Below are 16,905 nucleotides of genomic sequence, written 5' to 3'. Positions count from 1 at the left end.
CTCGCGCGACCCCCTCCAGAAGACCCCAGAGTCCTCGGCTTCTCTTTGTCTATCTCGGCCGTCCCCCGCCTGTCAGTCGCTAGCAGTTAACCGGGGTAGGGTGGGCAAACTCTCCCCCCCAGACACCAAACGAATAAAAAATAACCGTACATTTTACCCATAAAGAGATGGGAGATTCTGGGCCCGACCACCCTCCCCCAGCCGGGGCCGGGGTAGGGGGATGGGTGGGGGCGGGGCGCCTCCCTAGGGGCCAGATTCTTGCCAAGGGGGAGGGGGCAAGGAGAGCTTCGGGAACGCGCCCCACCACCGCCCTGTCCCCCCCGGGGGTGAGTTGAATGTCTTCCCCCCACACACACACCCCCAGGCTGGAGACCGGTGGGCTGGGCCGGGCCGGAGGGCCGATGGGCCCAGAGGCGTCGGGGGTCTTCCCGAGCAGGGTGGGTGGGGGCTTTCACCACGTGGCTTCGCCTTTTTTTTTTTTTTTTTTCCGCTCCATTTTTTTTCAAGTCGATTTTATTTAGAGGCGGCGCCAGGGCGGCCGCGGAGAAACGTGACACACCAGCCCGCTCGGAGGGGTTTCGGACAGAAGGGAAGGAGCCGCGCCGCGTCGTCCGCCTCCCAGCGCGCCGCGGGCACTTCTCCCGGGCCTCCCCGAACTCTCCCGCGACCTCTGCGCGCCCTCAGGCCGCCCTCCCCGCCGCGGGCTCCGGACAACTTCAGGGGTGGGGTGCGAAGAAAGTTTGCGGCTGCTGCCTCCGGCCTCCCGCCTCTCGGCCTAGGAGGCTCGCCGCCCGCGCCCGCCCGCTCGGCCTTGCCAGGGACCGCGTCCCGCCCGGAGACCGCCACCATGAACAAGCTGTACATCGGCAACCTCAACGAGAGCGTGACCCCCGCGGACTTGGAGAAAGTGTTTGCGGAGCACAAGATCTCCTACAGCGGCCAGTTCTTGGTCAAATCCGGCTATGCCTTCGTGGACTGCCCCGACGAGCACTGGGCGATGAAGGCCATCGAAACTTTCTCCGGTAAGAGTGCACCCACCTCCCCGGAAAAGCCACAACGAAATCCCCGAACAACGGAGACCCGCTCCTCTTCTCTCCTTGCCCGCCAACTCGTCGCGCTCCGGCCTGCGGGGCTTTTGGCCTCGGCATCGACCCTCCGCCCACCTCCTTCGACGCCCCCTCCGTTCCCCCCCCACTCGCCCCTCGCGCGGAAATATCCCGGACCCCCTCACCCCTTCCTCCCAGCCCCAGAGCAGAAGCTGAGGCTTTAGTAAGGCCGCCCCTACCCCCCACCGACGGGGCGGGGGCCCCATTGGCAGTGTGTGTGTGTGTGGGGGGGTCCCCACTCAGGCGGCCCCCAGTCTGGGGCCTTATTTCCACGCCCGCCCCTCCCTATCCGAGGCTGGACCCCCTCCTTCTCGCCCCCCCCCCCCCAGCGCGAACACCCCCGGCTCCCCTTCCTCCGCCCTAGGCCTTTCCTGGCGGGGAAGAGGTCCCCGCTCCGTCCCCGATGTGCCGGGTGCCCAGGGGGGACTGCAGGCTTCGGGCAGGGCTGGAGAGGAAGGGGGTCCCGCCTCCCGCCCAGGGCCTGGGCTTGAGCCATTTTGATTTGAAAGTGGGGCGTGAGCGGGGTGGCGCGGCGGCGGCGGCGGCGCCGGGTCGCCATGCTGCTTCCCGAGACGCCCAGGCTGGGCCGAGAGGCGCGCGCCGCGGCCGCCGGGGACCCTCCCCGCGGGGCCCGGCTCCGCTCCCCCTGGGCCTCTGCTCGCCACCGGCCCCGACAGGTGAGCGCCCCGCCGCCCCGAGCCCTGCTCCGTGGCTCGGCAGAAAACTAAAGTTTCATCTTGCACCCCTCCCCCGCAACACACTTTGGGAGCAACGGGGAGCCCTTTCTCTCCCGGCCCCAGCTCCCCACCTCTGGGATCCGAGTAGGCAGCCCACACACCAGACGCTCTGGTAGCCCCATTCCCAGATCGGGCTCCCGGAGCGATCCACTACCCCACTAGCCTCAGTGAGAGAACGGAACAAAACGAAAATTAACAAAACACAATAACGAATTTATAGATTCCACCATTCCCAGAGCGACCGTTTCGCGTCTGGCCATGGAACCCGCTGCCTGGATTCTTAGGCAGATCTCCGATCCCAGTAACTCCTGAATTGCCCTCTTCGCCCTTTTCCCACCCCACACTCGTTCCAGTTCTTACATTGCCTCTTTCTTTTAATTTTTAGGGAAAGTCGAATTACAAGGCAAACGCCTAGAGATTGAACATTCAGTCCCCAAAAAACAAAGGTAGGAAAGGGCTCTTCGAGAAGGGAGGCAACCTGGGGGCGCTTAGAGGCTGTGTGAAGGGGTCCATAGTGTCTCCAGTGGAAGAAACCCATTACTGGCCTTCCCACCCCCAACTCCGGATGTTGGGGGCAGGGAGGGAAGATTGGCTAAGATCTTGTAATGGGTGGTTTACAGCTTGTAAAAAATAAGCCGGGGCTGGGGTGGGCTGAAAGATGGTATTTGGAGAAGGAAAAGGGAAAAATCAATAGAAGAGAAACCTTGTGGAGTTTGTTCAAGGTGTGTGTGGGGCCATTTTTGTGGGGAAGCTAAAATCTTTGAAGAGTTCCAACTCGTGGACATTTCTACAACTTCTAGCAGGGCTCCTTTTCTCCCCCCACCCATTCTTTAGCATAATTCTTAAGTGGATTGGGGAGGGGGGGTGTCCCCTTCGACTTCCTTGGGGAAGTGGAATGAGTTCCTGCCTCCAAAAGAATTCCCTTAGGCTTGTGCTTTATGGATATTTCTGCAAAACAGGCAAGGGCATTTTTTTCCCCCCCAGACCCCTACCTCTAGTCCCTCACACTGCAGTCTTCCCTTCCCAACTGGATTTTGCAAAGAATATGCTTTGGCTGTGCTATCCTTTCCAGCCCCCCCCCCCAACCCTCACTCCTTCGGTCCATTGTTACAAGGGGACCATCTGGGGTGAGAGCTTTGTGTTCAGGCTGTGAGCTGGGGCTCTTTGGAGGGTCTAGAACTCCCTGGATGAATAGTGAGAGAGAGAGAGAGAGAGAGAGTGTGTGTGTGTGTGTGTGTGTGTATGTGTGTCCCAATACCTTTCTGTTCTTAATTAAGCAAAGTGGGGTACCTCTGTCATGTTATCCCCAAATCTGATTCATGGTGGATTTCAGATCTTTCATTGAACTCTGGCTGGGAAGTAATAGGGGCAGAGCCCTTCTGCTTTCTCAAATCTGACTTTAACCATATTGACAGTGTAGAATTTTCCCTCCTGTTGCAGCCCCCAGGAACTCTTTGATCTTGTTCCTCCCTCCCCTCCCTAGGTGTGTTCTCCCCCTCATCTCAACTGGAAACTTGCTGCATTTAGAATAATCCTGGCCTTTTGTGGGTAGGAAGGTGGAGGTGGGTGGCTCTGTATGGTTATTTTATTTTGTTTTGTTGAGCCTGTGAAGTTTAACTATAAAGTTTAAGTGAGATAAAAATCTGTTCAGTGGGTTCAGCTTAAGATATTTTAAGTCATTTGGAACTATTGTATCTATAGATGATCAATATGGCTTGTAACTATGTTTATAGAGCCTGTGATTTAACGTCAAGTACTTCAAATACTCTTATTGGAAAGTCAATTAGAGTTAGGAGTAAAGAGGCAATAAAATCAGAGGGAAGAAAAAAAGTCTTATTTATTATTTGGAAACATTTCCTGGAGATGGGACTCAGTGAAACATACTGACACCAGTAGATTTATTGAGGAGATTGTGGATATTTGAACTGAAAGCTGAGTGTTTGAAACATGTTGATGAGAAATGTCCAGAATAAATGGAATTCTGACATCTGTGGAATTTTTTTTTCCTTTTGCTCTTATGGATGGTTTAGATTTTAAAGGGAATGAAGTGAAAGCAAGAGAAATAGCAAAATGTGATGAAATGGGACCCAAAACATTTATATTTTAATTTCCATGGTGTTCTGTATTTGTGGATCTTTCCCCCTAAGCCATCTGCTTGCTTTCAAGTCATTTTCAGGCTCCTTCTTGTTCCCTCCAAAAATGCATTACTTAGGGCGCTTTTGAGTTGGGAAGGGGGTGGGATTTGTGAGAAGAGGGGGATACAAAATCTTCCTTCCACATCCGTATTAAATTTCACCTTTTATGTGTGCTCCCCCTCCCTAAAATAATTTTTTTTAGTACAGTGAGTCAGTTGTGTGTGTTTGTGGGGTGGTTAAGAAGGCACTTCATTTTTCTAGACTGAATCAATTTTTGAAGTTTTAGGATTTAAAAAAAAAAAGTTTGTTTTCATGAAGTAAGTTTGCTCTATCATTTTGTGTTCTTTGAAGGAAGCATTTTGTGGTATGTGTTTTTAGTCTGTCTGAAAACTATTTTTTCACTTGGTCTGTTACTGGCTTTTTCAATCTCATGGATGTATAGAACAGGAACTAGTTAATTAACTATGACTGATATATTTTGAGCAAAATGAACGACTGTGCATATGTATTTTGTATGTATATACCCTTGTTTTCACTGTTTAAAAAAATAGAAAAGAAGTAACTTCTTGATACACTCAGTTCCACATGAGTTATGACTTTAAACATTTCTAAGAGATTCATAAAAATCTAACAACCTAAGTGTTCCTGTTTTTTGTTTGGTTGTATTTTAGAGCGGGGAGGCAAACAAAAGGTAATATTAACAGCGGTTACCTTAGCATCCTGTGATTTTGAAGTATTCATTTATTTTGTTCTAACTTTGTATCTCTTTGATATAATTTGTACCTTTTTAAGAATCCAAGAGACTGAGCATTATGCATTTAAGCTGAAAACATTAATTTGAAATTTTAAAATGTATGATACTAAATTTCTCCCACCTTCCCAAACCCTCTCTTAGACAGTGTTGGAATTTGGGCCAGCAGTTTTGGCTTTTTGTTGAGAACTTGTATATATTCACTGTCAATATTAGGACAATGGAGGAAAGCCAAAAGTATTTTTTAAAACAGTTGTGGAAGGGGTTTGTACATGTGTTTTATTTTGAGAGGCACGAGACTAGTTAAGGTAAGGGGGGGGTGTCCCGTTTTAGACTTGTTTAAGAATTGACTTGCTTTTTAAAGGAATTAAACTTTTGTTTCATTTGCCACTGTGTATACCTTTTTCTAAAGGAATGTGACCTAAAGGTAGCATACCTACTGTCAACTGCTGTCATCAAAGTAAAAGGTGTTGCTGTTAAGAAAAAAATGCAAGAGATGTACTGCATTTCTGTGCATGAAATGTGTTTGACTTAAAAGACTAATTTTCCTAGGCAGGTTATGGTTGTTCTTTTCTCTAAGCTGACTTAAAATGAGGTGGGCTAAACACTTTACCTTAAGTTTTCCAGGTATTAAAAAAAAAAAAGAAATTGGTGTCAGAGCCATAGAAGAGTGAGAACTTTCAGAAAGTGCTTAAAGTTTATTCTGATTTTACAGTTTAATTTCCTAAAGTTAACAGCTTTGAAACTCTGTGTGAAGGGATGTCTTGTAAGTGGCAAAAATATTATTTTTAATTTTAAGTGATTTGCTCTGAAGTAATTGGATCACTAAATGTTTTCAAAACAAGCAAAAAGATTCTGCCTTCAGAAATGGACTTGTCTTTAATGAAAACCGTTCTTAGGGGCTGAAAATGAATTATAAGAAGGGGGGTTAAGAAGCAAGGGAATGTCTTAAAAAAACAACAAAGGAGTAAAAAGTACTAGAGTGGGAGAATTTTTAGGCACTTTAGTGGTTGTAGTTGAAAGATACATCTGACCTGTATTCAACCAGTAAGAGTAAAGTAGAAACAGTTTATGACACTTTGAGTAAAAGTTTTCGTATTAGGTTAGTTTTTTTTTTTTTTTGCCTTTAAATAAATTTAAAAATAGTTGATTCTTAAATTTTTCTGCATTGTTTGGAAGGAAGGTGGAAATCAGTTCACTCGTCTTCATTTCCACCTAGAAAGTAGATCTTACAAATTCATAAATTATGTTTTCTTCACTGCTAGCAAATCCCTTAACTTGTTGTCATTTAGTGCACAGTATTTCAAGATGCTTTCCTAAAGGACAGTGGTATTTGACTGTCCATTGGAAGAGTGGTAGGTTTCTAAACCTTTTATTTTCTGACCCAAAGTAGAAAGATGAAAATTTTACCCTAATGCTTTCTCAGATGGAAAACTTTGGGGGAGAGAAGGGGAAGAAATTCATCCATCACTAATTCATTCAAAGTATAATTAACTGTTCCAAATGTAAAGTTTTAATGGTACAACTTTTGGTGGAAAAGGAGCAAAACATAATTATGTTTTAGAGATGAAATACATGACATTAGCCATTGGAAGAATCTTGATTCAAGGGTCCTGAAGCTTCTAATCTTTTTAAATTACCTTAATGTATGTCATTTAAATCTATTTTTTGGGTTTGGCTACTTTTAAGGCTTTTTTTTTTTTTGAGGGTTTTGTCTAAACTTCAGTGTGTAATAGCGAGTTGATACCACTGAGATAGGCGAGTAAATACACGACTTTAAAATATTTTTTAAGATTTCAGATCTGGTTTAGTTGAGTGAAAAGGAGGAAGACGGGCAAGTGCTGTGTGAGACTTGGGGATGTTTTTGCTGAAGATAGACATTGGTTATCTCTCTGTTGGTGGTGACGGCAGTGGTGGTGGTGTTGTCATTAGAGTGAATGTATGAACCAAAGGCGTTTGAAGAACAGACATTTTGCCAGCTGTTAGGGTTTGAATTCCGTCTTGTTCGCTCCCCATCCTCTTGAAAGATTCTTAAAATGTAGCTTTTAATGCCTTCCAGAAAGTGCAGCTTAGAATTTGGGATGGGAGTGTTAGGGAGAGAAAAGAGGAGGAAAAAAGCAGCAGGGGACACGGGAGAGATCAGACGAGTTAGTCCTGGGTTGGAAATTCCAGACGGGGGAGAAAAGAGAGAGATGGGGGTTGGGGTGGAATTCCCGCTTCCCTTTTAAAGAGAAGCGGCTGGAGGCGCATTGCGACCCGCGGGAGAGGGGGTAGCAGACAGCAGCTTTGGAAGACGGGTGGGAGACTGGGCGTAGGGCAAGGCTCATGCTGCTGTCGGAGTTACCCGTCTTGCCTTCCCCTTTTCAAAAAGCAGAGAAAGTCGCGGCGGCCCTGGAGGCGCTTCCTGCAGAGTCCGCGCCCGCCCGGCTGCCCTGCCCCTTCCCTGCCCGCTGTGGCCCCCCGCGGTCCCGCAGTCTCGGCCGGCTCCGCGCGCGCCCCCGCCCCCCCCCCCAGCAGGGCTGCCTTTCCCGGGGTCCCCGAGACCCCCGGCCGCGGCACGCCGGCAGACAGCCTCGCCCCGGTTCCGAGAGCCCCAGATTCCCGATCTCGGCCAGGGACCCCCAGATTCCCGACCTCGCCCACGTGGAGCGTTCCCCGGCTGCGAGCGCGCAGCCCCCTTGCAGCGCCCCGGCTGCCTAAAGACCTTTGCATTCGAACGCAAAAGCTAAAGGCCAAGGCAGAGTGGAGAGGGCTGGGGGGAAAGGAAGGGGTAAGGAGAAAAGAGGGCGAGAGGTGGAGAGAAAATGGAGGTGGCATAGTGGTCGCCCTCTCTCTCCCCGGATCCGGGGCCCCTTGGCAACGGGGCACAGAGCTGCAAGAGTTAACAGGGTCCAGTAATCTTTAGAGAATGGCCTCTCTCCACGTCCCGAAGGCGGACTGAAACAGTAACAGGGGGAATCATAGCCAGAGGTTCTAGGGTGGGTTTCATTCGTGTTGTAAAAGAGACACAACAGGTCCTCTGGTGGGCCACTGACTGGGCTTGCAAGACTTTTCTCCGGGTCCCAGCCAGTGTTTGACTCCTTGTGAACATAGATTTGCACACTAGTTACACCTGTCTCCTCGCCCACACCTTTTAAAATGCCTGTCAAAACAAAAGAAAAGGTCTCAAAAAACAGGCACTGGAGAGAGTGCGTGCTCTTTTGGTTACTGATAAAAGTTTGATATGGTTAGCAAAAGATCCTGGGGGGGGGGTTGTCTGTGATAAGGTGTCATTGCAGCAAAGGCACTGCGGGCAGGAAGCTGCTCAGCCCCCAGTGTGCTAACTCCATTCTGGTAGAAGAGCACAGATGTCCTCTCAGATTTTGTTCGGAGGGGGCTGTGGGGTTTCTTTTTTTTAGTGAGTGGGAGGGGTCATCCTGGTATGGAACAGGCTGAGCCAGCTTTGTAAGGCCTGTTTGCAGCTAGTAGGTTTGCAATAAATAGTGGAAGAATGAAGGCAGAACAGGCTGGAACAAGCTTTTACCCTAATCACAGACCACTGAAATACAATGTATGTGGAGATTACAGGAGAAAAGTGGGTCTGCACCTCATTTTAATACAGTTGGAGAAAACCTGATTGGAAAACACTGAAATATGACAGTATACAGAACATTCCCCGTGGCTCCCCCCGCCCCCCAGGAATGCAGTCCTATCACAGAAGTCCAGTCTTCCAGGATTTGATGTTCGGGTTGTACGGCAGGGAGCACAGGGCATGGTGAACCATTGGTAAACTGCTTTTGAAGGAAGTACAGAGCAAACACCTGGCTGATGAGATGAATTTTTGACTGGTCTGTCAAGGTGTTTGGAGGACCTTTCCAGACAAGTGTGATTATCAGACGAGTGGCATTTTGGTGGCTAAAGGCACATGAGAGACCTGTTGGGATGGATGGGTGTGAATTTTGCTCATAGTTTAGGGGAGGGGTGTGGAACCTCTTTTTTGAGATGAGATGGGAGAAGTGGAGGATCTCGTTCCCACACCATGTCTGTTCCGTGGATTCTCATCAGCCCTCTGGATAGTTCTGTAGGAAAAGAGGGTGAGGGAAACTTTCAGTTTTCATTCATTTTGAGTTAGTTTCAGTTGAAAAATTAGTCCTTCATCCAGATGTTTTGACCACTTGCGGTGGAAAATGTTAAGTCTGAGGGAAATTTGATTGGGTAGTTGAGTTGATTGGATGTAGTTAGAATCTCCAAGAAGAGAAATCAGGATTCAGGGAAAAACTGTTCCTTGTAAAGGTCGTTTGTGGGGTCTGAGTTCTTTGGCAGCAGGAGCTGGGTGGACAGGAATCATTCTGAACTCCTGAGGCTCAAGGAGAGAGGAAGCCCCATGCGGTCAGGGTCTCCTGACCTACCCTCGGTGCCGCCTCCTACCCTCTTCAGGACTATGGAGGAAGGGGCTCTCAGGATAGCTCAGTATTTAAAAATAAGAGCTTTGGAGCCAGGCAATGACTGAACCTGTAGAAGTTAATCTTCTTGAGCCTCGATTTCTGTAACTGTGAACTGGTGTTATTACACATTAACTATTATTATTGCTATTATTTGTTGTAGATTCGGACCTCTCTGCCTCCTGTCTTTGGACTGTGGCAGCTTGGGGCATGTATCTAAGGCAGTCGGCAGGCCGTTGATCTGTCTGTGCCTCTGGCATGTGTATGACATTGAACAGTGATGGACAGGCATACTGAAAGGGACTTATGTGTAGGGTCCTCGGGTAACCTGCATGCTGAAAGGAAGAGCCACCTTTTGGGAGAGGGAGATGAAGCTCACCAGGGCAGTGCCCCCAGACCCCCTGCGCTATGGACCCCATCCCATCAGACAAGAGACTGCAAGCGTGCTGGAGAATTTATTCCTGTTTTCTCGGGGAGGGGCCCATATACTCCCGTTGTCGCTGTCATGAACCCAGGCCAGAGGAGATTTCGTAACGGGGGGCTGCTGTCAAAGGTGCATGTAGGGTAGGGACATTGGTGAGAGAGGAACCATCTTAATTCTGCAGATGAGGTAGGTATGATAAGGATTCAGGATGAAGGGGACTGTGAGTCCTTGCAGGTCAGAGGAAGGAAGAAAGGAGAGCAGCTTCCCCCACCTGGTGGGAGATGGGCACGTTTGCCTTGATGTTGAGCTCTTGGTAAGCTCACAAAGAAGCCTTTCAGGAGTTGGGGCTCCCTGGATGCCCAGGAAGCAACTGCATACATTGTTCCTTTTCCTGTGCCCCTGTAGAGGGCACAGCCCCAGTGGTGTCACTTTCCCTGGCCCCCTCGACTGGAAAGAGAGCCCATGTGGCCGTCTTTGGGCCTCTCTGCTGAAAGGGTGTGCACACCCCCACTCGCACAGACCGATTGCCCCCTTCGAAATCTCAGTCTAGGGACTGCGGATTGAACCTTCTCTCCATGGGGTGGGGAGAGGAAGGGCTTCCAATCCGGATGTGGCTTTTGCCCATTTAACAGGCTTGTGACTTTAATCAGTTACTATAAAGGGTTTTACAATTAGTTTATGGGGAATGATGTGTGTTGCCTCTCTTCTGGAGTGGCATCTGGGATTTCTTGGGGCTCCTCAGCTTCCCATGAGGTATTCTGAAGATGAAGAGGACAAAATGAGGGGCGACAGGAACTAACGTGGGGTTTGGCGGGTGGAGTAAACTTGGTGAGGATGTCTGTTCCAGGCTAGAAATACTTATTCTCTACTTCCTCCTTCAGGTCTCTTAAGTTTCTTGGGAGGAGAAGTCCGACTGTAATAGAGCAGTTGGCTTGGGCAGGATTTGGAGACAACCCTAAATTAAAGAGTAGAGATGATCCTTCGCAGACTCGGCTGTTGGTGGCTGCAGCCAGTGTGCTCTGAGCAGGGACTAGACAGAGGATGTTGGCTTGGAGGGGGGACAGCAGTGTTCAGAAGATACTCCCTTGACTCCTTATGTCGAGTGTCCACAGAACTTTCTGTTGATGTAAAAGAAGGGAAAATCTGGCTCACTGGGGTTATTTTATCTAGAGGGTTTTCCTGCCTGTGGTCATTAACATTTGATTCAAAGCTGCTGCTGCTGGCTTTTTAGAATCGGGTAGAGGGATACCTGTCCAGAATAAGCCGGGGTCAGGCAGTGGGGATACGATGGCCTTTACAAACCTCCTAGGTCTCTGTGAGATAATCTTCCTTTCGCTTTCCTCCGCTTGTCCCTTGCTGACTATCTTGAATGAGTAGTTTGCTAAATTTAAACTTCTAACTAGAGGAAGAGTGGAGCCTGAGCCGAGACAGGCTCTCTTCAAAACATCCCAGGGTCAGCAACTTTAGCGTGTGTGTGTGTGTGTGTGTGTGTCTGTGTCTGTGTCTGTGTCTGTGTGGTGGGGGGTTTGCCAGTCAGACATTAGCCATTTTTGCAGAGGGGGGGAGATTTTAAAAAAGACATATTTACAACCAGTTTCCACGTAAGAAAATATTTAACAAGATGGTACAGATTGGTACAGTCGCTAGCATTTTGCTGTGAAGTTTGGTATCTCTCCGAGTGTGTCTGCTCACTTAACTCACGTGGGCATTCATTCACCCGGTTGAACATGTCCAGAGTCTACGGCCTCTGCCAGGGTCAGAAATACAATGAGGGACAAGGGAAAGACTCGTCTTAGAGTGGAGATGGGAGGAAATACAACTTCTCGGCTCATTTTCCTCTAGGAGCTTTTAGATTTTTCACTTGCTCCTTAGTATTTTAAAAGAATTTTAAATTAAAAAAAGCTATTTGTTTATCTGTCTGCTTACTTACTTATTTATAAGATTTTTAAATTTTTGTATTTTAAAAAAGATTTTATTTATTTATTTATTTGACAGACAGAGATCACAGGCAGGCAGAGAGAGAGAGAGAGAGAGAGAGGGAGGGGGAAGCAGGCTCCCTGCTGAGCAGGGAGCCCGATGCGCAGGGCTCCATCCCAGGACCCCAGGATCATGACCTGAGCTGAAGGCAGAGGCTTAACCCACTGAGCCACCCAGGCACCCCTATAAGATTTTATTTTTTTTTATTTTTTAAATTTTATTTTATTTTATTTAAAGATTTTATTAATTTATTTGACAGAGAGAGATCACAAGTAGGCAGAGAGGCGGGGAGAAGCAGGCTCCCTGCTGAGCAGAGAGCCCGATGCGGGGCATCCCAGGACCCTGAGATTATGACCCGAGCCGAAGGCAGAGGCGTAACCCACTGAGCCACCCAGGCGCCCTAAGATTTTATTTTTAAGTAATCGCTATGCCCAACCTGGGGCTCGAACGGAGCCCCAAGGTAGAGCTGCGTGCTCTTCCTAGTGAGTCAGCCAGGCACCCCTAAGTTAAACATTTTAAGGATTTTAAAATTTCAGTTAATCAACAACCTCTTAAATATCTAAATAATTTTACGTGGTGAGGCGTACATACCGTGACATTGACTGCCGTAAGCGTGAAGCGCTCTGCTCCATTATGGAGAACATTCATGCTGTCGCCCAGCCAGCACCTGCCTTTGTCTCTACAACTCTCTCCATCCTGCAGGACTGGAACTGTACCCAGTAAACTCCCCATCTCAAACCATTGCCAGTTTTGCTTTTTCCTCCTTGGTGGTCACCTCTTCATCCTTCCATAAATACGGGAGTTTTTGCCTGATCCCTCTCTTGCCATTAACACTAATTATTTGCATTGTTGGGTCTTTTTCATAGTAGGGGAGAGAGACAAGTGTTGAGAGAGGGAGCTGCACCAGAGAGGTGCGAGATAAAAATCTTGTGCCCTCGGGCATTTTCACTTTAGATCCAGGAAGAGCTCTGTGGGACAGCAGAGGCCAAGAGACCATGTATTAAAATGGGAGGCACACAACCTCAGGGACTAAAATAGCGGAGGGAGGCTTTGAGGGAGGGAGCTAGCTAAGCTGTGTTTTGGAAGATAGGCAGACAAAATAGGGGTGGATTAAGGAGAGCGTGATTGATTGACAGGGAGAGATGTTCATCTAGAAGAGTGGGGTGGCACTGTGGTGAGGTGGTCGGGCAGGTGGGGAGGATACCCCTGTTTATTTCCCTTATAGAGCATCTTCTTGGCTCCGGAGCTCTGTTGGAGGTGACTCAGGTCAAAAGATGGGCACTTACTGAGCATCTCGTCCCATCTAAGCACTGTTCCCCCAGTCCTCATAGAGAGTCCTGTGCAAGGGACTTCCTTCTGCCAAGAAGCTGAAGCTGAGAGGGTCAAGTGATTTAGCCAGGGTCCGCATGTGACTCGGTGGTGCTGGGATTCAAACCCACGCCTTTCCACTTCTAAGGCTGAGCTCTCTTTGGAGGTGGGAACAGGTGATCCTCTAACGTTCAAGGGAATTGAATCTTATCTTGAGCTTTTCTGGGGGGGGGAGAGCGTAAGTAAGGTTAGCAAATAAAAACACGCCCAACATGAATTTCAGCCTGTTCTGAGCCTCCTCCTTTCCCAGGTGTTTTCATACCTGCTTTAGCATTTTATTTTCCTCACACTGTTGGGATTTTCAGGCAATTTTCAGTGGTTAAAAAAAACCCCAGAAAATTCTCCTCTTGTCTGGGCAGCTAAGGTGGGAAATGGGGACGCTGCTTTTAGAACGAAAAAGACCTGTAGAGAGCTGAGTGAAGTGGAGGAGGACTTGAGTGGGGTTAAAGTTCAAGTATCAGCCTCAGCTTGCTGTTTCCCCGGATGGGTAAACTGTGGGATCCAGGGTCCCTATCTTTTCCTGGGCCTCGTTTCCTCATCTGCAATATCCCCTTCTCCAGAAACCCCATGAAATGAGCTAGGGATTTTGAGTTATAAGGGCCTCCTTCCTTTGGCATTCTGGTAGGCACCAGGGCTAGAGCCTTGGCTGGTATCCCCCCCACTCTGTTTGGGTCAAGCCCATGAAACATGGGAGGCTGGGGGGAGGGGGTGAGATGCTTCTTTCCCCCCTACCTCCCAGCAGGAAGGGACAGAGAATTCACCTATGTTGCAAGCCTACAGAATCATAAATCATAGCTTAGGTATGTTTTTGAGGATCGAGAACCCAGGTACCTTCTCCCCCCCCCCCAATTAGGAGGAGCAGGCAGGCTTCATGGTATAGCCACGTTTGCTGGCCAGTGTCACCTTGGGTTAGTCACTTCACTTGTCTGAGCCAGTTTTTTTGGTCTTTTTGTTTGTTTTTGAACTGCAGAATGGAAATAAATATTCTCATTCTTGGGCGATTCAGAGGCTCAAATCAACCTCTTGTCGCTGTTTTAGTTTCATGGAAGTTGGGGGTGTAAAGAAGGACTTTGTAAACTCTAAAGTCCGTGCAAAATAAGATTATCATTAACTGATGACACCCCGAGAGGGCAGACAAAGAAGGTCCTTCTCACCCCCAGACAAATGCCCTACTGCGCATGGGGAGTGGAGATGAGTCTTCGATTGTAACTTTTCTGAGGAGGCTCCCAGAACGCCCCGGGAAGAGGGTCTTTTTTCTTCGGGCCCGGAAGGCCATCGTGATCCGTGCCGCCAGCCCACTCCCAGGCCTCAGTTCCTGCCTTCTCAGTGGGAGGCCTCCCTGGCCCGGTCCTGCCTCCTCCCCACAGCCCGGCCGAGGTCTCTAAGGAATGCCGCCTCCCGGGCCATTTTCTCCCCTCCAGCTTCTGCGGCCCCACTTCCAGCCCTCTCCTGGCCCCCTACCCCCAACCGGTTCCCACTTAAATGCTTGCAGGCCTGTTTGCAGGCGGGAAGCCCCCTCCCCCACAGGACCACCTCAGTCACAGCCCTGACCACAGGGAGGTCGGGTCTGGATTTACTAAAGGACCCCGGAGGGGGAGCCTGCCCCTCGCTGGCTGCCTGGCTCGCTCATGGGGTCGGGTTTCGGCCGGTGGCTCTGGAGAGAGAGACAAAGGGCAAAGTCCTGTCCCCACCCCCACCCGGCAGCCCGGGGGCTCTTCTCCCCTCCCCCTCTGGGCCCCGCGGGGGAGCCGAGGGCCCCCTGGGCCGGGCGGGACCGGCTCTCACCGAGCCGGGTACCGAGGGGGTTCTGGCGGCGGAACATTCTAGACTGCGGCGGGCGGGGGGCATCGCCTGCCCCCTCTCTGAGCTGCCGACGCGGCCCACCCAGCGGCTGGGGTGGGAGGCCGCGCGCTCAGCTTTCCCTGGGCGAGGTGAGGGGCTGGGGGAAGGGGCCGCCCGCGTGGGGCGCAGGCCCGGCGACGCCAGCGCGGCCGCTCTCAGCTGCTCAGGCCTTCTCAATTGCCCGTTCATGAGGGCTCCCCTCCTCCCCCCAGCTGCTGCCAGCCCTCCCCCACCCTCAGCTGCTGCCGCCCTTCCCAGGCACCTCTTTCTCCTCCGTTGCCCTGCCTGCCCCTGCTTTGGCGGCCCTCCGGGGCAGGGCCCGCCACCCTGGGGCTCCTGACGGGCCTGAGAACTTGCTGGCTGCACCATCTTGGAAGGTGCCTGTGCAACTCCTGGCCGCCATCCCTGGGCTGGGGAGAGACCTCCCATAAGGGCATCTGCGCCTACCTCAAGGCTGGGCACAACTCGGGATGGGTGTTCACGTGGGAGGAGAGTTGTTCTGATAACTGCCCACCCCAGTAGGAAGAGACAAACAGCAGCCTCCCGAAGTTTCTGACCCCCAGCAGGTCTGTGCCAGCAGCTCATGGGGGAGACCTGCCTTGAGGTTTAGCCTCATGCGGGAGGGACACAGCCAGCACCCCTTCCTACTAGTAGGATGATCAGTTATTGTTTTTAATGTACACTGGGTGAGGTTGGCAGTCCTTCACAGGAACACCGTTGATTCCAAGAATTATGCTAAGTCCCATAGGGGCTTTTTCTCTGTGGGGAATGGAGTTGCTGAAGCCTGATTTCTCTTGAGGCTGGTCTGGTTTCCTTATCCTTGCTTCTGAGAGCTCCACGGTAAAATCCTGTCTTGAACTGGGCTCTCCAAGCTTGCCATTCCCTCCTGAGGGAGCGACTCAGCCTTTCTCTGTTTCTGAGTGTGCCCACGATGCTTTCCACTGAGCATCAGGTCTGTCTTTCAGCCAGATCTGTGGGTCCCAGAGGGCCAGACCTTTTGGTTCTCAACCTTTCTGAAGAAACGGTAACATCTCTATTGTGGGGGGAGGTGGGGTGGTGAGAGTTGAGCCAACATCTCTGAAGAGCTTTGGACAGGAATACTCTTTCTAGCCCCCTTCTGCCTTTTCCTCTCGGAGTATTTTACCCCCCTCCGCCACAAGTGAAGATGCTGGAAAGGCTTCTCACTGCCAGTCTGAGAAGGATGGCGAATAACGTCTGCAACGGTTCATTTCTGATCCCACACCGTCACCGCCTCCACCGGGAAGGCTCCGCTGCTCACGCTGGGTCACCTCTTTATCATTTGTCTCCACAAATTAGGTTTATTCTGAAGGCTTTTCCAAACGTCCCCATACTCAGATTCTCCTTCCTCCTACTTCACCCTGCAGAGCTCCCATGGCCAGGTCCCACTCTGAGGAGCCACTCGGGTGAAAGCACAGGTCGAGGAAGAGAGCAAGGTGGAGCGAGGGAGAGACTGTTGGCCCAGGCCAACTTGAGATTTGTCTGGAAAGAGCTGCACTGTCTCGGAGCTTCTGTTTTGGCTTCCTCTCTGGCGCTGCCCAGATGGGCAAGGAAAAAAAAAAGCGTGGGCTGTCTTGTCAATCCGTTCATTTCCGAGATGAGTGAACAGAACGAAGTATATACATCGTCGAGGTTTGCTTGCTCACATCGGTGAGAGCCTTCTCGCTCCATGTCCCACCTTTCCCTCCTCGCCTCTCCCGAAACTTACACGAAATTTTGCAAGAGTTGTTGGTGACTATCCTTTTATGCTGCTAACCGTTCTGACAATCATCCAGCCGTATTATAGTCTAGTTAGCTCTTGTGTGAGTTAAACCCTGTGCCCAAATTAGAGCCGCATGCAGTAAAAGCCAGTTGGCGCGCACTTAGCCGTACAGAATATGGGCATTTTTCCTGCTGCTGACATCGGGGCTCTACAAGCTTCTGCTGTGTTAACGCTTCTTGTCAGAGGGAAAGCAGGGTTTGGTGGAGAGATGAGCATACACCGGCCTGGGAGGGGAGCTGGGTTCCGGTTGTACCTTAGCCTCGCCAAGGCTCTTTTCCTCTTTTCGGAGCCCTGTGTTTCTCCAGCTGTCAGACGAAGGTGACTGTTGGGGGACCTCTCAGGCTCGGGGGAAGTACCCCTAGCC

The 16,905-nt window shown here is 50.3% G+C and overlaps 1 protein-coding gene across 4 annotated transcripts in view; it reads left to right on the top strand.

The window, feature by feature from the left end:
* Positions 1 to 847: 847 nt before the first annotated feature.
* Positions 848 to 16,905, top strand: part of IGF2BP1 (insulin like growth factor 2 mRNA binding protein 1) — a gene marked incomplete at both ends in the record, with an annotated part of 39,534 nt that continues 23,476 nt past the window's right edge. For all 4 annotated transcript variants that reach the window (XM_080827310.1, XM_080827309.1, XM_080827308.1 and 1 more), the window contains 2 exons: positions 848 to 1,022; positions 2,229 to 2,289. In XM_080827310.1, coding sequence (XP_080683436.1) covers positions 848 to 1,022; positions 2,229 to 2,289 — 236 coding nt within the window. The remainder of the gene's footprint in view (positions 1,023 to 2,228; positions 2,290 to 16,905) is intronic.

The sequence above is a fragment of the Martes martes genome, assembly GCF_963455335.1.
Source record: "Martes martes genome assembly, chromosome: 16".
Lineage (NCBI taxonomy): Eukaryota > Metazoa > Chordata > Mammalia > Carnivora > Mustelidae > Martes > Martes martes.
Note: the sequence above shows the minus strand (reverse complement) of the source record. Positions and strands in the feature narration are given on the sequence as shown.